General features: G+C 39.5%; 1 protein-coding gene across 1 annotated transcript in view; it reads left to right on the top strand.

Annotated features, from left to right (window-relative positions):
* Positions 1–23,171, top strand: part of TMPRSS15 (transmembrane serine protease 15) — a 93,604-nt gene that overhangs the window by 59,711 nt on the left and 10,722 nt on the right. The window contains exons 16-23 of the mRNA XM_042458379.1: positions 1,857–1,946; positions 4,597–4,722; positions 5,933–6,073; positions 6,679–6,789; positions 10,905–11,037; positions 14,611–14,706; positions 19,267–19,316; positions 20,305–20,479. Coding sequence (XP_042314313.1) covers positions 1,857–1,946; positions 4,597–4,722; positions 5,933–6,073; positions 6,679–6,789; positions 10,905–11,037; positions 14,611–14,706; positions 19,267–19,316; positions 20,305–20,479 — 922 coding nt within the window. The remainder of the gene's footprint in view (positions 1–1,856; positions 1,947–4,596; positions 4,723–5,932; positions 6,074–6,678; positions 6,790–10,904; positions 11,038–14,610; positions 14,707–19,266; positions 19,317–20,304; positions 20,480–23,171) is intronic.

Raw genomic sequence — 23,171 nt, 5'->3', positions numbered from 1 at the left:
TAAATTATTCTAAACTGTAGCTCTTCATTATTTAAGAATGGTTCATATATAGATATTAGAGGGGCTAATAATTTTCCAGGCTTATTAATGTTGATGATAGTACCATCCTTCTCCAAATTTTTCTTTAGGACCCTAGAAACTCTCTGAAAGCAAATCTTCTACTTTTTGATATTCCTAAATTCTATCTGTATTTTTAGAATATTATTAAATGTGTTCTTTTTACACACTATCAATTATGAAGCATCAATAATAAGCTTTAAGATTTATAAATAAAGTAAATCAGTTATATAATTTGGTCTCTACTCTAGCTTAAAAAGCACCTAAGGAGTTACATTTGTATTCCCAAAACTTGCAGAGATTTGAACTTATTATCAGCTTTTCTCTATTGCCTTTTCTTATCTCTCCCTTTCTCCTTTTTTCATGCATCTGTTTATTTAGCCTGTAAAATGTGCAGAGAAGTGTGGGGTGTGTGTGTGTGTTGAATGCTTTGTTTTGTAACTGTTTTAGGAAATTATTTTTACTACTTGTTCTTTCCTAGAAATAGGGCCTCTCGACTTACCGGACTGCCTGGTTGCTGTGCTGAGGGAAGGGCAGTCTCTTGGCTGGCTCTTGGCCTGGCTGGGTCCCGGCTTGCTTTGTGCCAAGCCCAGCCAGGCTCCTATTGGGTTTTTTTGAGGGGGAGGAAAAGGAGGCACTTCTGCTCCTCAGTGTTGGGGACTGCATTTCCAAGCAGGCACCGGTCTTAGGATTGCGTGTGGTGTAGCGGATTGGTTCAGGGGCTGGGGGAGGCGGTACCTTCTCTCCTCCTAGCCCCTGATTGGTGGAATGGCCTATTTAAGGGCCTTGTGGTGCGTTGATCGGTGCAATTCCAGACTGGCTCTTCCTGCCCTCCCTCCCTTTGTGGGATTTCTGGGCTGTGCTATCACAACTTGTCTTGAATCTGATGGGCCTGGTTTCCAGGGCTGCATAGCACTGGATCATGAGTCCATCAAGGCCCAGGAGCGCTGGGGGTGTGTGGTGTTGCCATTGTGGGGAAAACACTGAATTACCATATCCTGGTGACTAGGGGCAGAGAGGCAAACAGGCAATCAGCTGGTTACCTGAGTTACTAAAGGGCATTTCACCGGTTGCCCCTATGTCATCCCGAAGCTTGGCCATGACCAAGCAATTGGGTTCATCGACCAACCAGGGGTTGATTGATGACAGATTTCAGCTGCTATATTTTAATATAGTTGTGGCCTTTTCCTTCCAACATTATGTGTTATTTGTTTCCTTTATGACTCTCTTACATGGCAATTATTTTATTTGATCAAATGGATTACTATAGAATAATAGACATATGTATAATAGACATCTGTGTACACATTTGAAATATATCTTTCCATTTTCAGAAATAAGACTTTCTGCAACATGAATGATGGGACGGGGGGAAATTTAGCTCTCCTGCTTGCAGCACTTGTTTCTTTTGTGTCTCATCTTCTATCCTCTTTGAGGGCAGGCTCCTCTGTGTTCAGAAATTTACAGGTTTATCAAAATGCATGAGAACATAATATGCACAACTTAAGTAGTATTGTCTACCTAGTAGCATGCACTTTATGGTGCACACATTGCTCAGGAGGAAGCACATATTTGTGAATATGCCCATGTGGAGTTATTGTGCAGTGATTACTATTTTGAATACTCTTTTAGAAACAGGAAGTAGATTACTGCTTCTTAGAGACAAATAAGGATATATCCATAACAGATCTAGTGTTTTTGGGATATGTAATCTACGAAATGGTAATTAGGCTGCTGAGCTATACCCCAAAAATAAATGGATTTTCATTCTTAAATCTCTTCCCCCCCCCCCCCTTTAGCTGACTGTGGAGGACCATTTGATCTGTGGGAACCAAATACTACATTTAGCTCAATGAACTATCCAAACAACTATCCCAACCAAGCTTCTTGTAAGTAACTGTAAATCTTTGAAAGTTCAAAAGAGCTTACAAACAGTAAGCACATCATATATAGTCTTGATCAGTGCTTGTATCTGATGTACATTTTGTGACTCTACAATAATTATGAATAATGCACCATGAAGATTCCTTTATTTGATTGATTGATTTATTTATTTAGGTATTTATATCCCGCCCTTCAGCCCTAATGGCTCTCAGGGCGGCATACAATATTATTTTTAATCAGACAGTTTTGAAGTGCCATAGTTCATTTATGGATTCTGTCTGTACAAACAGCTAGCACTAACAGTAGCAATATTTAATTTTTTTAGATTTTGTCTGCATGCATTACATGGCTACTGCATGTTCAGAAAGAGTTCCACTCTGCTTGAAATAACTCATCAACATACATTTGTTAGCATACTCTACACCCCTCTCTTCCTGGAATATGGGGTTTCATGCATTCATATTTTAATAATTAGAATTGGGCATATTTTTATGAGGTCGCAATGACATTTGAAACACTATAAAGTTTTACATGCGAAAGTCATATTGGCCCAAAGATACGTGTAAGACCTGGCTAACACTAAATCAAGGTTAAATAGGTTTGCTGATCACTCCATCCTTCTGCAGGCTTTCTTCATATTCTTTTGCAATAGGGACTGAGGGGCTCTACAGAATGGCAGGAAGAAGCAGCGAGACACCATCACTTTCTGCCCTGGATTGGTGCCACGACAGCCAAATGCCATGGCACCAATCTGGCCTCCGTAGACAACAAAAAGAAGCTGGGAAAAACAGCTCTTTTTTGTGACCAAAGGAGTGCAATAGCTGCCACCGCACGGCATGATGATGCCCCTTTGGTGCTGCATAATTTGGACACAGCACCAGAGGTGGATCATCATGGCGCACCCCGTGCAGATGGGTGTGCGCCAAGATGGTGGCCTGCAGGTGGCTGTAGGGCTTCAAGTGTGGGGACACTCAGCCTTCACCATGCCCACAGGCTTTTTGCCAGTCTGTAAAGGGCCTGAGTGAGTCCCATCACAAAGCAGTTAAAGATCATATATCCTTCTCATCTCAAATTGTGTTTCTAACTATCCAATCATACACAGTTGTCATAAATCCAATCAAAGGTTTGTTATTCCAAAGTAAAAACTATCTCTACCAGAATCCTATTGTTGACTCCATGGGAAGGCATCAGGTTGCCCCAGGTCTAACCTTGCGTGTGTGTACAGAGGGTCTCTCTCACTCACTGATCGAGACAATTCCAGCTCGGCTCTTCCCGCCCGCCTGCCCGCCCTCTGTGGGATTTCTGGGCTGTGCTGTCACAACTTTTCAAAGAGACATTGTCACTGTTGGTGGGGACCCCAAGTCCCACCACCTTTTGGGGTAATAAAGACATAGACTACAACTTTTATTGCTTACAGCTGTAAATAGGGTTGGCTGTTGGTTGATGAGCCTGATCCTCTGGTCTGTTTCTGGAAACTTTGGGATGGCAGGAAAGGATCCACATGGGCAGTTGCCCAGCATGGTCCCTCTCTCAAGGGGGCAGCCCCACTATCCCAAAGCACAAAAGAACCAGTCACTAAGAATCTTGACTAAATTATCTTACCAAATGTAAGTTTTGGCTGAATATACCCCACAAGCATCCTGGATTTCCATTATCCTAACCTCTTGATCATTTCCACAGAGACACCACATTCTACAGCTGTGCTTCCTACCTCTATTCTAAATGGGTGACACCTCCCGCAAATATTCAGCTGCCAGGAGGCCCAACTGCCCTAGAGCTGTTCTCTGAAGTGATAACAGCTGGGAACAGATAAGGGGAGAATTGTCAAAGTGGTGGGAAAAGGAACCAGACACGTGAGGCCACCTTCCCATAAACCTCTGTAAAGTTTTTGCAGCGCAAGGGTCTGTTGCCTCCAGGCTATGAAATCAAATAACCAGCCCCCATCCCAGATGATCACACTTGGAGAGTTTAAACCAAATGCTGACAGCACCTCACTCGAAGGAGACATTCCTTGCCTATAGGGCTCATCCACACTGCTGAGCATGTGTGGAGGCATGTTCCATTCAACTGGAGTGAAGCATACATCCTGGTTACTCTGGCTGGGCCTGCCAGCCAGTGAATTCAATCCAAGATTTCAAACCATTGGCTAGTGGTTCCTGCTTCCCCCCAGGGCTGCAGCAAACTGAGTGGGCCCCTGGGAAGAAGGAGCTGTCAGACTGCCAGCACTCCACTCCCACCCCAAGCCCAAGATTGTCATGTAGGTAGATCTCACAGTGCACTTCTCAAATAATGCCAAGAAAGTAATTATAGGAGGTACTGGTATCCAGACCAGGGAATAAAGTATCAGTGTGTGAACTAAGCTTCAAGACTGTTTTCAGACAAGACAAATATAATTTATTAATAATTTATTTTGTTTGAAGGTTTTGTGTGTGTGTGTGTGTGTGTGTTTTGTTTTGTTTTTTTGTTTTTTTTTTTTGTTTTTTGTTTGTTTGTTTGTTTGTTTTTTGCCTGGTTGAAAGAATGCTGTTAAGTATGGTTTCCTCTTCATATAAGCTACTTTTCTTATCTTTTCAAATAGAGATGCTGATTAATGAGAAATCTAGTATCTGATAAAATGAACTACTTTTTTCTACCTTTACTGAATTTATGTTTTAGGCATATGGTATTTAAATGCAGAGAAAGGAAAAAATATCCAAGTTCATTTCCAGTACCTTGATCTGGAAAATATTTATGACGTCATAGAAATCAGAGATGGCAGAGGACCAGATTCTTTATTTTTGGGCAAGTACATCTTACCCACTTACATGAAAAATTATGCAGAATTAGAAAATGATGTATTGCTGTGAAACATCCCCTGCACAAATAATTGTGATATCTGAAGAAAACTGAAAGGTCATTGATATGAGCAGAAGAGTATACTTTGTTCTTCTTTTCTTTTCTGCTCCTATTTGGGCTGGTTCCAGGGCAAATTGGGGGCATGGCATGTGGTTGCAATGGCATTAGGCTGAGTGACACAGGAGCAGCCCTGATCCACCCTTTTGTGGCAGTCTGTTCTGCCCCATATGTGGTAAAACTCCTTGAAGTGAACACACACCTTGCTACAACCAGACCTTCTGATAGATAAAGGTTTGGCTCTAAGCCACCTTCACAAAGCCAGTATAGTAAAACAGTAAAATGCAAATGCTGTCTAGGAAATCTACAGAGTGTATTTACTGAAATAAATACACTACTGTAAATACTGAGTGTCTTTAACTTGTACAATGGCCCCTTGTTATGCGCTGGAGTTTGGTTCCAGGATCCCCCGTGAATAACAAAATTCGTGGATGCTCAAGTCCCATTAAATATAATGACACAGAAAAATGGTGTCCCTTATACAAATTGGAAAATCAAAGTTTGATATTTGAAATTTATACTTTTTGGGAACATTTTCAAACCGTGGATGCTTGAATCTGTGTATAAAAAAATCTGCGTATAAGAAGGGCCGACTGTATCAGAATAATTAAAGATTTAACAATATTTTTCTGGACTAGTTTTGGAAATGAACCAGTGTGTGTAGTGGTTTAAGTGTTGTACTAGAACTCAGGAGACAAGGTTCTGCATCCTAGCTTGGCCATGTACAACCACGGGTTGACCTTGGGCGAGTCAAATTCGCAATGGCAATGACAAACCCCCTCTGAAGAAACTTGCCAAGAAAATTGTGTGATAGAGATGGCCTGAAGGCACACAGCAACAAAGCTTTGGAAAACCATAGTCACTAGGACCATTCTAGAGTGGATCCATTGCATTAATGGGAGCTTTGAAAGTGAAATAAATTTACTCCACCTGAGACTAATAAGTGGATCTAGACCTATGTGTGGATTTGGAAAAGTAAACCCCCATCATAAAACATTGACTTATCTCCTTTCCCATTTTAAAATGTTAATATTTCACTAGTGTTATAAATCAAAACTTTTGGCAGCTAAAATGTGCTCTTGTCTTTCCCCAAGAGTAGCTGTATATACAGGAAAATCCCCAGTACCAGATATATTCTCTGCCACTCACCAAATGACAGTGCTCTTCAATACTAATGAATATATAACTAAGGAAGGATTTATGGCAAATTTTACTACAGGATACCATCTGGGTATGCCAGGTGAGTTTCATACATACCAACATTTATCAAGTGAAACAGCGATGAAAGATTCATTGATTACTAATTTGCAGTTTAGGTTTATCTTGGTGTCTCATGGGCTGGCCTACATCTCACACACTCCCCCCCTTTGAATTTACCACTAGTTCAATTATTATTTCTGTATTTCATGTCAGCCTTGTAGAGAGTGGTTCCTGTGGTAAAGAAGCAGCAGGGAGTAGAGCCTATCCTTTGATGTAGTCCTCCTGAAATACATGTTGAGGGATAGTCTTTTTTAACTAAATATGGACAAAGAAAAACTAATTGTTGAAGTAAGCACTAAATCTGACTGTTGTTAATTTGAATTAACATAGAATTTGCAACAATGAACCATTAATTATAGTTCATTATTAATTATCATGTCCTTAATCAGATGAGTTTATACTATCATTAAAACATTGATTGTCTTATATGAATGGTGCAATACCAGCAAATTAACACAGTTGATAATTCAACTATGACATATTTAAAAAATCTAACCCATGTAAACAAAACAATCAAATAATCAGCAGAGATAATAATCAAAAGCTTTTGCACTTATCACAATGTTTTTCTCTTTCACTTCACAGATCCTTGTGAAGCTGGTTATCATCAGTGTGGGAATGGAGAATGCATACCAAAAGTGTATGTTTGTGACCAAATTCAGCACTGTAAAGATAATTCTGATGAAGTTGATTGTGGTAAATATTTTCCTTACCAAAAACATGCTACCTAATTCTAATATAGGACATACTCCTTTATAAGCCAAAGATATAATTAAGAAAAAGTCAAGATGTCTTCACATTTGTCTTACAATCCTAAATTAGGAACCTTGTTCACAGACTTCTCCAATATATGCAGGGGGTAGTTGTGTTGTCATTTAGTAAATTCAAACAAAAATCCACAAATCGAAATGCACAATAAACTTGTTGCAAGCTTTCAAAGCATATGCAAATGGATTTTAAATTTCCAGGACTTTGTTCAGTTGCTGCATGGCCAGAAGAAGAGGGACCAACCTGATAAAAATACCCTTCCCAAACCATCTGAACTAAGGACAGAAACAACAAGATACAGGCATCTTACTAACATCTCTAATTTTTCTTCTGTTTAGAGTATGTAACATCTTGCCTAATGAAGAAGCCAGTGGCATATTATTATTATTATTATTATTATTATTATTATTATTATTATTATTATTATCCTTTAGCGCTTTATAAATAAAGGATAATAATAATAATAATAATAATAATAATAATAATAATAATAATGCGCCACTGGCTTCTTCATTAGAGCTCTGTGGAGATAGAGAAGGCTAAATGTCTCACCAAACCACAGTTTCCAGAATTCCATTGCATTTAGCCATAGCAGTCAAAGGGTGTCAAATTGGATTATATCTGCAATGTGGATGTAGCCTTGGTGATGACATGCAAGTAAGTTTCTTAAAGCAATGTAATGGAATTTTTACCATTCCTCAAAAATAGAAGAGCCATAGAAATCACAGTGATGCTCTTTTGCTGCCTTAGTCCAGCCTATGTACAGATCACTAATTAGAGTGTGATAGAACTTCTATCCAGGCAGGTCTAGCAGTTCCAACTATCACTCCCTTTGCCTTTTTATCCTCAAGATCTTTCTATGGATCTGGTACTCAGGCCCCAAGGTGATCACTTTTGTGTTCAAGTGACTATGCTGATCAGTGGTTTCAGTGTGGTAAAGGATACTCAATCTTCTTTTTCAGTTCTGAAATATAAACAACTATACACAGTTGTACAAAATAAAATTAGTAAAGATTGTGTGTGTATGCCTTATTGGACCTAATACTCTTAAGGCACCAGATTATATCTGATCTTGGAAGCTAACTAGAATCAGCCCTGCTAGTACTTGGATAGGGTATCAGCTGCTTTAGTCTATGTTTCAAAGGAAGGAACTGGTAAAGCTACATCTGATGATTCCATGACTAAGAATACCCTATGAAATTCAGAGTGTCACTATATATTGACGGGCAACTTGACCAGAGAGAGAGCAAAGATTTATTACATTACATAGATTTACATAATAAACTAGTAGAAATTTATTTTGTAACAAATTAGGTTAAACATGAACTCCTTGAACTCCTTTGTCCATTTCTATCTACCCAAAATCTATTCAGATTTTATCTGTTCTGCTCTTCCTAACTGTTCACCCTGTCTCTGACCACTCTGGCTAATTCCTTTCACAGATAAGCCTACAGGTTGTGACCTTTTCCCATACAGTCTGAATGTAGTTCACAGCATTACATGAGCTGTGATTGGTTCTTCCCAGACCTACTCTCTTCACAGCCATTTAATTCCACTGAAATTTAGCTTCCTCTGGCCAAAATCTGTTACCAATGTTTTTGTTGTGCAAATTCCTTCCTTCTTGCATCTGGTTGTGAATGTTCTAGTTAAAAATTTACATGAAAAATCATCTGCATCTTCATAACATGGGATGTCGGTTTGTTTGTTTGGTACACACATTGAGATAATACCAACATGTGCCATTTTTGTATATAATATCCCACCAAATTACATATAACCAAAGCTGGAGAAGCAAACAATCAAACTTTATTATTCTATGACAAACAAACAAACAAAAAAGGAGAGAGAAGTGCATTCCAATTTTGGAAAGAAAATACACATTCTAATTTAAATTGGTTTGGAAAGTGCAATTAAAATGTGAACCAAACAAATTTGTTTCTCATGCACTGATCTGATTTTCTTTAGAATGCTTGTGTAGTTTTATTTTAATCGGAATGAAAGAATGAACTGCTGAAAACTCAAGGCTTTGTATGTAAAACCTGAATATATTCATTTCAATATGAGGCCTCTGTATGCACATGGGACCTGTGCAGTTCCTGTTTCTGCAAACTCTTGTTTATCCATGTCAGTGTTTGCTCAAAAAGTATGCATTTTTAAGGTTACTTTCAGGAAAATGAGTTTAAGATCAAGTGGAATCCTGATAAAAGTGTCTGACAGGAGCATAAAACAGCTGCACAGAGCAGCATTTCAACAGTTTCACAAGCACATATGTGGGTTACTTTGACAACAATGACAGCTGCTGTCACAGCACCATCTGTGAAGGTAGTTATTTCCAAAATTAAATGTACCATACATAGCTCTGTTTCACATAAAACAGAAATAATGGTCTCTGTACAACTATTTATATGCAGAACTGATGTTAAAATGATGCTGGAATCTGGTTGTATTTTTTTTAATGAAATAGCTCTTACAGACAAAAAATAAAAATAAAAGCCCTGTCTGACACAATTGTTTCTGTGGGTAGATGCTTAAGTTTGGAGACATATATCTTTGGCTTATGTTAGATAAATCATAACTGTTAGTACTGACACCCTTAGACATCCCTTAGACATCTGTTGCAGGTATCTTTGACTTCATCATTGGTGGTATATGTACCCAGAGGCATACAGCTCCTACTACAGCTTATCGAGATTTATTTAATGGAGAGAGAGAAATGCTTTCCTCCTCTTATTTTGATAAAAGAAAGTAAATACACGTTTACTTTTCCCCCCTCTCTTTTACAAACATAGAAATGCTTTGCAATAATTTTCAACTGGAGGTGGAAAATTTGATTAAGAAAGGTGCTTCACATGTTGTGATTGATGCAATCATTGTAACACTTAGACTCAAACTGCAGAACATGATACCTCTTTGACAGGTCTGCCTTTTCTGCTGGTTGTAGTTTAAGGTTCAAGCCCTCAGGAGGACTACAAGAGAACAGTCCTGATACATTGATGGGTTAGTTTGGTTCCACAGGGTGGAGTACTAAGCAGTTTTGACTCTGCCTTTGTTGGTTATACTGCCATATATGTTTTGTCCTCTTCTAACTTAACACACACAATTTGTGTTGCCATTACTTGTTTGATGCTCTGGGCTTGGAAGCTGAGTAAATACTCTACTCCAGAACCCACTGGAGAGGAATACATTACACTAGCTTTTCTGGTTGTTCCTGAGTTGATGAAGGTCTTTGTAAATTCTTCTGTTCAAATTATTCATCTTATGCTGGTGAAACGTCAGCAAGAAACTCTTCTAGAACATGGCCACATTGCCCCCAAAACCCACAAAAAACTATGGATGCCGGCCATGAAAGCCTTTGACTTCAGATTCATCTTATACTGGGCTTATTATATCATGCGATGTGGGACACCAACTAAGGAGTTGGCTGTCCCTTTTGTGGTGTGCCACGTATATTGTTATGGAAATAAACATCATGGTTCAAAGCTTTTAGCTGGATTTCAGTCTGTGCAGAGGAACATTGGAACTGGAGAGAGAGAAATGGAGCCCTGGTGGCTCAGTGGTTAAATGCCTGTACTGCAGCCATTCACTCAAAACTACAAGGTTGCGAGTTCAAGACCAGCAAAAGGGCCCAAGCTCGACTCAGGCTTGCATCCTTCCGAGGTCGCTAAAATGAGTACCCAGACTGTTGGGGGCAAATTAGCTTACTTGCTAATTAGCTTACTTGCTGTTCACCACTATGATCTTTGGAATAGCGGTATATAAATAAAACAAATTATTATTATTATTAATTAAATTAATGATACATAATAATAATTAGTTTGTGTTTCAAACCTCAAACATATGTAGACTGATGAATAAATCTATCCATAAATCCACACATAATGAAGGACTGGGTTTAAGGATGGCTTTCAAAACAAGTCAAAACAGAGAGATACAAATCTTTTGTCTAGCACACTTCAGGTTAAGCTTCTCCAAGTTCTCACTGAATGACAATGATCTGTATTGTACTGTCAATTTTTTACTTTGGCTAATTGTTTTGTCAACAGTGCGCTTAGTCAATGGGTCTTTCAGCCTCAGTGGGTTGGTCCAGATCAAGGCTGGGAATAAATGGTACACTGCTTGTGGAAATAACTGGACTGGACAACTGTCAAGCAGTATCTGTGACTGGCTAGGACTAGGGTAAGTAAGGTTGTTTACTTGTTATTTGACACCTAAATTTGGTATTTTACTGAAGAGTTGGCCAATTTTACAAAGGTATTCAATTCATATAAGATTATCCAGTGAGCACATGTAATGCAGTGACTACAGTCCAATCCACACTGCAGGGCTAGGGAATCCTGATAATTGTAGTTTATTGTGGCACCAGAGCTCTCTGACATAAAAGGCTAAAGGGCTCACAAAACTATACCCCCAGAATTCCCTAGCATTGAGCCAGGGCAGTTAAAGCAGTCTCATACTGGATTATTTCTGCAGTATGGATTGGATCTATGAAGATGTAGTGATTTGTACTACTGCATTGAGAAAGAGGGAGAGCAGGGATTCAGAAGAGACACTAAAGTGGAAAGTTCCATTTTTATATTTAAATGTGCTACAGTGCACACAAGGTTGAGTTTAAAGGTTACTTAAAAAATAACTTAAAGTTGTCCAACAAACTGAATGATACTGAACTCACTTATAATAACAATAATGCCATCATTAATAACACATAACAGAGGGAGCTGTCATTTGTCACTAGTGATGTCATACATTTTCCAGCAAGTTACAACACATTCTAAGGCGCGTTACACACCGCCATTTACTACGCGCTCCACGCATCCTAGGGTTAAGAAGGGGTGTGCTACAGTTAGGAAGGGTCTCACCTTCCTAACTGGCCCCGTTCCTAGGACACGCAGAGCGCGTAGTAAATGGCAGCGCCCATCCACACGGGTGCCGCCATATTTACATCTTGGATGCACAGCGGCCGGACGTGGCATGGTGGAAGTGATGCCGCGAGTGTGTGCCTCACGGCACCACTTCCGGGGACCAAAAAGAAGCGCCATTTCGGCGCTCCTTTTTAACTGCGCTGGGAAGCCTCACGGTCTGGCCACTGGGGCTTCTCGGCATAGCTAATGACGGTGGTGGCAGACCGCCCACTTTAGGGCGGTCTGTAACACGCCTAAGTCTCCCACTAAATCCAACAAGTGTTACAAATGCTCTCCTTTAGTTTTAGCTCAGTAGCACCACATACAGGGGAAATTTTGAAAGACAGATGTTTTTAAAGAACTTCACTTTTTCAGTCAAGATTTATGGGGGGGGGGGATTGCTTTCTACCTATGTCTTTCCTGAGGAAATGACTAACCAGTGATCTAACTGGAAATTTCTGATCTTCTCACAGTGATAGGGAGAGGTACAACAAAAGGTACATGTGTTTGCTCAGCATCATCCTTCTTGATATTGACTCAAGTTTGTAAAGCTGACTGTTAAAAGAAAGAGAAGCAAAGGCTAATATTAGCACTGTGTATATGTGTCAGGTGCCTCCAAACATCTCCACTGCTTGAAATGCTGGGCAAAGACAAATGCATTATATTCTTACATTAAGGCCCATATTGTGCTCAGCCAAATCCTTAAACCCCACTCAAATCTCACTGCAGAACCTGCTGCACCCAAGCATTTCAATAAAGTACAAGAGCAAAGTCAATCATAAAATCTAAATTCATGAAGAAAGAAAAGAAGTGTCAGGTCACTCATTCCATCGTCCTGCCAAGTGCTGGATTATTCTTCAAAGGGATATCCACGCCTACTTCAACAAGGGTTGATGTTAGTTTCCCATTGACATCTTTGCATCTTGCTATACTTTGAAATCTGAAGTTCTGCTGATATTCGGTGCACATTTTCGTTTCCTCAATACTTTATCCCAATGAGCTGGAGAAGACTTGTTCGGAACTGCTACCATAATTCACAACAGCAAATCATGTTTGGCCTTTCCATGTTGAACACCTGATCTCAATTTAGCCTGAGCCTATGATAGGTAACATTAAAGCCCTAAAGGGTAAGCTTCTTTCCCCCCAGCTTAAAAGATGCCAACAAATGAAGTTAAAGAGCCAATGTATGCTTTCATAAAGAATTAAACTACACTTTTGTCCTAGTGTCACAGTCCTAGTCTGTGTACAGAAGAAAGCTTTATTAACACATGACTCTTGTTTTCTGAATGAGTTGTCATACATGCCAATAGATTTCATATGTGAACTTTCCATGGCTTTCTCAAGTTATCCAATACCACTACTAGAAGGACAAGTAGGGTTTCTAAACTGAAACTGTGTACAGGTTGCACAACAGATACTTTTCTTCCACCTTTTCCCATGGTCCTTCACACATCCTCATTATGATTATAGATCAATAATTGCTGAAAAATCTGAGCTAAACTAATGGGCACATATGTTGATAGAAGGAATGTACTGTAGACTTTCTGATGGGAGCTGTTGACTTCAGAACTAATGTTGTTTCATTTTACATTGTTGAAATGAAAGCTTTTATTGCTATGGAGCATAGTGTAGTACATTACTGTGTAGAATATTTGCCATGTGAATATTTTCAGTAGATGTACTCAGTAATGTTACTATCATTTTCAATTGAGTGTTGATGGGAAATGAATAATCTGGCAAATTTAGCATTGACAACATTTGCAAGAAGGAAAGGACAAAAGGATGATTCTCTTCACTGTTCCAATCTGACTGTTCTAACTATCTGTACCAGACAATCCTGCTTATAGAATTTCTCTTCATACATACATTTTTATGGCTGGACAAACTAACACTGTGGTCACTAAAGCAGCCATATTCTGATACATCCTGAAACAGTGGTGGTTTACAGACTGCCCTTTGGGGCAGCCTGTACCCGCCCCTTTCCCTGATGGATCGGGGCCTCAGCTGCCATAGCGGCATCCCTGAGGCCCTGATCCGCCGCTTTTCCATGCCACAGGGAAGCGGCAAAAGGGAAACGGAAAGGGATGTCCTTGGGGACATGGTGGGGAAAGGGACAAAGGGGCCACTTGGCCCCTTTCTCCTTTGTGTCACTGGCACAACAATGTAAAGGCTGTGCCAGCAATACAAAACCCAGAAGGAGCTCCAAAATGGAGCTCCTTCTGGCGCTGGGCACCCTTTTGGCGGCGCCAGGACATCACGTCCATGCCACTCCGTTTGGAGGTGGCACGGCCATGATGTCCTAATGGCAGTGCCCATGTAGAATGGGCACCGCCATTTTGTATGTACCCTGTATGTACTAGGGTTGGGGCGTCTGAAAGAGACGACCCCAGGCAACCCTAGTATGTACAGAGTACGTACTAGGGTGCCCATCTATAAAGGGCCAGTGATTCCTTGGTAGAGAAAGAGAATCCCATTGATAGAGCTGGGGGGGGGGCAATTTCTTGATGAACGTCTGTATTACTGTTGTCTGTAATATTTGTGACTTTTATATAATTGGTCCCAGCTAATACAACACTACCCTGGGCACATACAATCACATCTTATTTAATAAACTAAGCAGTTTTGAATCTTGTTTGTACTTAGAGGGAAATACCAGGGATATTTAGGTTGGAGAAAAACCTTGCCTAAACCCTGAATTACTTCTGTTAATGAGATTTGACAATACAGGGCCGGAAGGCCCAAAAAACTGATTCACTATCAGGCCGCTTCCTATTCCCTTCCCACCCCATTTTAGATTATAGTGGTGGTTATTTTTAAAATAATATGTTTCAAACATTGCTTTCTTTTGTAGCAGTGTGAATAGATCATCACTTGTCTTGTTTGATGGAAGTGGCACTTTGGTAGAAGTTGCAAAAGGAATCAACAACAGCCTAATTCTTACACCTACGTAAGTATTCAAAGGTGGAAACAGTGTTCACGATGAACAATTGAAATTATGCTACTATACATTTCCTTTTTTAAAAATGGTTTACCACATCATCCTTTCATAATTTTGTGGCACAGAAAGTGATAACCTCAATAGTCAGTAGCAAGATGGGGCTGTGGAATGGTTCGGGGGGGGGGAGGACTGGCTTTCATTTGCGATCTTGCCACAGGTGCCAGCTTTAAAAACTTTGTTCTGTATTTTTTGTTGTAGCTGCCTTGAACATACAATGTAAAAACAGGGTAAAAAGATGATAGATGTTTTACATATTATAAAATATAATACAAGAATAATAATAGATATAAATCATCATCATTATTATCCATCATCCAAAATTCTGCTTCTTAAATATTGAACATTTCAAAGTGAAACATACTGAAAGCATTACAGATTTTCCAGGTGTGTGGCAGGGTGTATGTGACTTATCCTTCATCATATCAGGTACTGATATTAGTTCACATTGGAAACACATAGGTACAAATAGCATTGGGTTTTATTTTACAATAGTATATCCTTTTCCGCATTGTGCCAATAGTAATTTTTCAACCATGCATATAACCAAAATGCTTGTGTGATAGCAAAAGTATACAAATCCAAATATTATGTACGAAATTGCCTCAGATGTTGCTGTCAAATGACCACAGTACAACATGTTGGAAGTAAGGCCACAACTTTATTTGCAAACAATTGGTAGGGTTGGCACAAAGCATAAGGTCAGGATCTGTGCAATCAAACCATCCGATGTAGTCTGATTATCCAAACCGGGCACCCACCCGGTGCTTGGGATGACCTAGGGGCTAAGGAACACAACTTGACCGCAAACCTTGTCTTGCGTTCACCAATTCACAAAGCCCCTAGTCACCGGGAGGCGCTCCTGCATTCTGGCCCCCGCAATGGCCAAACGCCTGCCCTATTCGCCCCTGGTACCACAACGTGCAGATCCTGGCCTATGCTGCCACCAAGTTGTGACTAAAAACCACCTAACAACAGCGGTGGGCGGTGGGAGAAGCACCAAGACTTGCTCCCTTCCACAGCTTGGCTCCACTCTGCTCGAAGCCAAGCAATCGACTGAGGGAAAGGGCCAGCAACACGGCCTTATATAGGCCTAGGCCCCTCCCTCCCTGAGTGCTGTGCGGGGCCCCGCCTCCAAGGCCCAGCCCACCAATGGGCAGCCTTGGAGGACCGGAAGCCCCGCACCAACGAAACCGTCTCCCAGAGCGTCGCAGAGCGGAAGGGCCACCCCTTCCGCCCCTGTGCACCAATAGGGAGCCGGGCAAGCCCCAGAGCACTCTGGGGCTTGTAGTCCAGCTGCATCTAGCGGCAAAATGGTCTGCCCGGCGAGGCAGGCGACCATTGCTTGTTTCCACTTGAAAGCCTCAACTGCAAATTCTGTGTGTACAAATTAGAACATCAGAGAAAATTATAAATCCAGATGAGTTTTCCTTCACTATTAGGTGTTTAAGGGAAGAATAGATATGGAAAGATTATTTTTGAAATATTTGCAAAATGCCAAAAAACATGTTTTTGAGTCTCAAGAAACTCTAACAAGAAGAATTCTGAACTGATGAGAGTATGGGACCTATTTTGTGCAAAATTCACACATTATTGTTTTGAGGAGAAAACAGCATTTCCTGTATAGGAAGCAGCATTTTCTATGTCAAAACTAATATTTGAAAACAGAAATATCAATTCATGCACAGAAAACACAGTTTTGTGCACAGAAAGTACTATAGTGGGAGATTTATTCTGTGTAACATTTGCACATGCTTGATTTGAATAGAAAACAGCATTTTCTGTGCATAAACCTGTATTTTCTGCACAAAAATTTATATTTCTGCATTGAAATATTATTCTCCATTAAGAAAAAGTGCTTCCTGTCCAGAAAATGCTGTTTTATATCCAAAACAACCATATGTGATTTTTGCACAGAATAATTTCTGAATTACCCTGAAAAACTGCTTGGGTTTTGAATACTTTCTTGCAGCAGGAAAATAATGGTTGAAATTACTTGTTGCTACCTTCAAGAAGAAACATAGGGGTGAAACAGATAGGCAAATAAAGCTGTTTCCAACCACTTTGAAGGCAGGGCGTTTAGATGATGCACACCTCCAAAGTGGGCAGAAACCAGACCAAAGCCATGGGGATAAAAACCAGTGCAAACAGAACCCAGGATAGTCTGACTTAGTGTGAAAGATGTGCATCTTTGTGCTTACATTAAACACACTGGGGCAATGCTTCAATGTCATGTACTGGGCAGAGCCTTGCACATGTGGCTGTGTGATGGTTCAAAGGGACAGCCATCCAATTGGATGGCTTCTGGGTGAACATGGGAAGTACTTGGGGATCATTGGGGCTGTGTTCATGTGGTGGTGTGCATGTATGGTGGTGGGGGCAACAACAAAAAGTACCCAATGCCATGCCATGCGTTTGGGATGTGTTCTTTCAGCCCAGCTTGGGAGTGGGCCATGTGAGGAGCAGGATTTCAATTCAGTCTGGGAAAAAGCAGGATCAAGCCACTTTTTCCTGCTCATTTGTTCCAGGTCTGTGTGAATAATTACATTTCTAGTGAAGAGACCAACAGGTAATTCAGGCATATAATAAACAAAGAAGTTTATATCTATAGAAAATATATTTCACTGTGCAAAGATCTTAGAATCCTTTGTTAGATCTACATCTGACAAAAACTAAATGGAGGGAGGGGAGGCCATATGATTATGCTTTTCTCAGCTAAAGTAATATCCAAAGTAAACCTAATAGTAACTTTCCCACAGCATTATGAATGTTAGGAAAATAAAAATATATACTATCAATTAATAAAGAAGTGGCAAATGATAAAAACCAATGTTCTGTTTCTCTTCTGTGTAACTGTACTACATTTATCTTTCGACATTTATCTATGATGCATTATGAGACTTCACTGAGCCCCTAGATCTCAGATGCCTTGCAAGATAATGAAATCTTCCTCAAGTCATTAGACCACAGAAATGCTAGAATTGTTTTGATCTGCCCTCTTTTGCTCTTCTGGAATAAATCATCTTCTCTCTTTTTTTAGCCAAGTATTTCTAAAGCATCTGAACAAAGATGAAATAGACATGACAGAGCAATGTTGTGTCTCTGAAAATATACATTGCTTTCTATCAAGCTAATATGTTTAAGCCTTTGCTCACACTGATCTCTAGTGGCAAATGTTTGTGTAAACATATAGAAGTAATAATGTTTCATTACTATGTATACCGAGTATCCTGAAATGAATATTATTCCCTGGTTCGTGATTAAAACAGTACAGGTTTTGGAAGCATTTTTTTGCTTCTGGAAAATCTTTAGCAAAGCACAGTTTAGCTCGTCATGAAAGACCTGGTCACACTTTTAATAAAACATGGAATGACTCTTTTGAGTACTACTGTACCAAAATATCTATAGAAGACCTGCTTTAAATGAGCTTCCTTGTAGCCTTAATTCTGCTAATGTAATATATCCAGGAGTAGCCATGTTGGCCATGTAGCAAAGTACAGTCACATCCAAATTCCACAAAAGAGTGATATCATTATTGGGCCAATCGAAATGCACAATAAACATGTTGCAAGCTTTCAAAGCTCTACTGTCTTCTTCTTCATTCTTAAGGTTCAGGAAATAAAATTTAGGAACTAAAATAAAATTTAGGAAATGGAATTTACATTTTATTTCATAGTCTTCAAGAATCTCCCAATATCCATATGGCTAGAAGGAGCAGGGGCCTGCCTGCCTGCATGAATACCTCTCCATACCATCTGAACTAAGGACAATAATCACAACATCTTGACACAAGGCAGGCCTATGACTAACATTGTTATTTTTTTTTTCTTTCTCGCTTTTAAAGAGTATTTTTAGTACTTTTGCCAGATGAAGATGCTAGTGGAGCTTCAAAAGCTTGCAACTTTTTTTGGTTGGTCCAATAAAGGTGTCACTGTTTTGTGGATTTTGGATGTTGTTGTACTTTTCTGAAGTAATATTGTTATGTGACTTGTTTACAAAAATCCTCTCACAGTTCTATCTGGTAAATTATCTCTTGCAATCTGTTCCTCCCTTGGTTGCCTGCAGGATAAAGCGAGGAAACTGGGCAAGAATAAGACATGGCACGATGAGAACAGATGAGAGAGAAGGAGGGTGGTCCAAAACACACTGCAGAAATAATCCAGTTTGAGTCCACATTACCTGCCTTGGCTCAGTGCTAGGAAATCCTGGGAATTGTGGTTTATTATGGCATCAGAGTTCTGTAACAGAGAAAGCTAAATGTCTTACAACCCCCCAGTTTCCCAGAATTTCCTAGCATTGAGCCAGGGAAGTTAAAGCGATCTTGAACAGAATGATTTCTGCAGTGTGTTTTAGATCAGAGAGAAGTGTAACAGAAATAATGAGAGTAAATTCACTCAATATGCAGTTCCTGCTAGATTTCCTATGTGGAAATACCACCATGAATAGATAAGTGGTTTCCCACCAGTGACCAGCATACACATAAAATATAACAACTTTATTCTCATTCCACAGGGTACAGTGTCTCAACAATCTGGTGATTCATCTGCAGTGCAACTATAAACGTAAGTGTTTGTTAAAATCAAGATTCAGTTCAGAAGGGCTGCCCATCTACCTCACACTATGTTAAGAGTAGGCTTTTCACATTAAGCATGCGTACAAGATAGATTTAACAGAAGGTTTTCCATTTAGACACTTTTAGGAACCAAAGGCCACGACCCATATAAAATAGTTCAGTGCTTCAGTATCACACCATGTGGAGTCTCCAGTATCTGGCAGTTACGAAAGGTTTTGTTTATTTGTTTTACATTTATACATAATATTAGGCTAAAAAAATGTTGATACCAGTTATCCTAAAGATAACTGGTCATAGAAGAGAATACCATTTCATAAAAATGTATAACCCCAAACATTAAAGATTTTCTAGATTGAAATAAAATTAAAAATACAGTTGGCCCTCAGTATCAGTGAGCTTCCATCCATGGATTTGAGCATCTGCAGATCACTATATTTTATTTATTTATTTATTTATTTATTTATTTATTTATTTAGGTATTTATATCCCATCCTTCAGCCCTAATGGCTCTCAGGGCGGCTTACAATATTATTTTTAATCAGACAGTTCCCTGCCCTCAGGTTTACAATCTAAAAGACACGAAACAAAAGGAGAAGGGAATGATGGAGGGAAAGGGGATGAGGTCCAGTGGTTCTCCTCTCCCTCTAAGGCCTGGACCAAGGCAGATGGATTGGAGGGAGGGCTCTTCCTTCTTCCAGGCTAGTCCTGATGGATTATTCAGTGGCTGCACATGCATGCAGGCACATTGATGTGAGCATTTTGCTATCACATCAATTGGATTATGGGGGACTTGAGCTTCAACATTATTTCCCATCTGTGGCCAAGCCTTGAACTGAACATCCATCCACAGATGGGAAGAAGCCACTGTAATTCTATGGGGTGATATGAAAACCATCTTCAAGGAAAGTCAATCTTCTTAATTCTTGGACCACTAAATGTTTTTATATTTTTAATTTTTAATTTTCTTTTCCTCATAGAATGTGGAGAAAGACTGGTCACTCAGAAACACACAACAAAAATTGCTGGTGGTTCTGATGCTCAAGAAGGTGCTTGGCCTTGGGTGATTTCATTAGATTTTAATGCCAAACCGACTTGTGGAGGTTCTCTTGTCAGCAATGAATGGCTCGTCTCTGCTGCACACTGTGTATATGGGTAATGTTTGTTATTAACATTGTTACATTTATAAGCCTCATTCTTTATCTTCACAGATTTTACTTTAGAATTGTCATTATCATCATCACCAGTATCCTCATTAGTGCTACTGAGCAGCATTATAAAATAAAATAGTTTCAAGATTTAATCTGTGTTAATCTAGCTATTCTTAGTCCCTCTGATAGTCTTTACCAGATGTTGAGATTAATCTTAAATTGGGCTTCCAAGTACCACACTGTTGTTTTTGAAGATTAGCCTACATTAAAAGAACCCAAAGGATGGTTTAACTGCAATTACTTACTGACTATGGGACATATTTCTTCTTCTCACACCCTGCATCAATTAGTCTGCAGTTTGTTTGTGTTTATTTGGCCTTTGTTTTGGCATTCTTTCTCTCTCTCCTTTCTCTCCAGTAACTTAGTTTAGGGACCCAAGTCAGAACTAAGAGGTGAGAAATTGATATTCCACCTTGGACTCTACCCTCCAAATGTCCTGATTAATCCCCATCATCCCACTATTTCAGCCTCTTTTAAAATGTCTCTTATCTCCTCTCTACCCTCCTTTGTGCTCAGCTTACTTCAGTTGCTGAAAATTGGGTTCAAAGTGTAAAAGCAGTTTGTACTCAAGTCAGCAAGGAGAGAAGGAGTGGAACTGTACCATTTCCTGTAGACTCAAGCAAAAATAACTGCTGCAGCCTCTTAATTTTTACCATCTTGACCACACTCTGATGTTTTTTGGTAGCCCTGTTTTCATCTGTCAAGTAGTGGTGGGTATCTTGGACTAATAAATGTCAGCTATGGTTTAAACCCACAATTTGGGTTATTATCAAAACACATATAAAATCATATTGCAGTCAGCTCAACTAAACTAAAACGGTTGTTTGAATTAATAAACTAACCTCAAGCATAAGCAGGTCACTTCTCTTCCATGCTGAAAGAACTGGGAAACATTAGTGAGCTGTTGTTTTTCAAACTTCCTAATAGGTGGATGCCATGTACTTGACACAGCTTTCCCTACTAACTGCACTAAATGGTAGGGGCAGCAACCTTATCATGCCTATGCTCAATAGTTGCTAGTTTACATATATCTCTAACAGTTTAGGCATAGCATGCATTTGTATCATTGGTGGTCTTAGCTGTACCCTCTCTCTTCTCCCTCTCACTCCCTGCATCAGTTAGTCTGCAGTTTGTTTGTGTTTATTTGGCCTTTGTTTTGGCATTCTTTCTCTCTCTCCTTTCTCTCCAGTTGTTGAAGAACACATGTTATGGTGCCTTGCACCTTGAAATGTTATGAAAACCTTTAAGATTTGTAAGTAAATCTACTCCATACAGTTTTACAAAGAAGAATAAGGCTGATTTATTTTTCTGCTAGACCCTTGGAGTGTGGTGTAGGACAACTCATTACTCACCTTCTGTTTTAGAATGGTTCCTTCCCTTATGTGGGGGATCCATTCCAGACCCCCGCATAAGGGAAATTCTGTGTATACTTGAGCCCCATTAAAGTCAATTGGTCTCATGCTCACAGTGGCGCAGTGGTGCACACACACCATGGACATGCACCCCATTACTCTTTCCAGGGTGTGGCACCACTTCTTCCAGTGAGGCTTCCAGCGTGTGCTGGAAGCTACGTAAGGTGTTTGTGAGATACACTAATTTTGTCTCACATAGCTCAACAGTGAAGACTGCCTGCAAAGAGCTTGGTTACATATTTATGAAGTTGCCAGTGAGATCGCCATAGTACTCTAATCTATGTCATACTATTGGAAGGAGTGAATTAAAGGTCAATCCTATTTTCCCACAAGGAAGGAAGGATTAGAATGTTGTTGACCAGACTGAAACCAAGGTCAAACCTAAATTTTTTGCCTTACAAGTTCATCAGTAATGTCCCAAACTTATTGAAATACTGCCCTCATACCATAGCATTGTTATACCCATTGTTAAGATCTTGCTTGTCACTGTTAAATTCTCAAACTAAGCAATATGGGTGTTTAGTCAATGGTGTTTTGGCAGAGATGAAAACAGAACTCATATTCCTAAAGACCATTTGATGCTGTGTCACCACATTCAATATTTAAAAGTAGGACTCAGTAGGACTCCTTACCTGCATACTTGCTGCATACATTTTCTCATAAAGAGGCTCATATCACTGCTAATAAAAGTCTACTAAAATATTCAGTTGATATTTCAATCTGATGCTATGAAGCAAGGCATCTTGGTGTGACACGCATATAAAAAGACAATAAAGAACCATTTCCAATAGACAGAGAAAAGTAGTTTTTGTTGGGGGGTATTCTACATACTAAACTGTAGAAAGAAGTATGTAATGTCTTCTGGTAGGTTCTGCGAAAGTTAATTGAATATTGAAGTTTGCCATAATTTTTCTAATACATTTCATCACTTTAATGTTCTAAACTTTTTTCTATAAAATTAGTAATCTATTTTATTTATCTTGTAAAATGAGTGTGATACAGAACAACACTTCCTATTTCCTAGTTAATATTCATACAGTCGTTACTGTACTGAAACAGAAAAAACAAACATTAACAACTTTCAAAGATCTCATAGATGCTTATCTGTTTTAGATTGCTGATGTTCTGTATTTCCTTCAAGAAGAGTTAAGCAGAGCTTAAGTAAAGCAGTATCACAGTTTCCAGACAGTTATGGTCTTGGATGAAACCACTTGAGGAGTTGTG

The sequence above is a fragment of the Sceloporus undulatus genome, chromosome 3 (genome assembly GCF_019175285.1).
Source record: "Sceloporus undulatus isolate JIND9_A2432 ecotype Alabama chromosome 3, SceUnd_v1.1, whole genome shotgun sequence".
Taxonomy (NCBI): Eukaryota; Metazoa; Chordata; class Lepidosauria; order Squamata; family Phrynosomatidae; genus Sceloporus; species Sceloporus undulatus.
The sequence above is the reverse complement of the archived record's forward strand: the minus strand, read 5'-3'. Positions and strand labels throughout refer to the sequence as shown.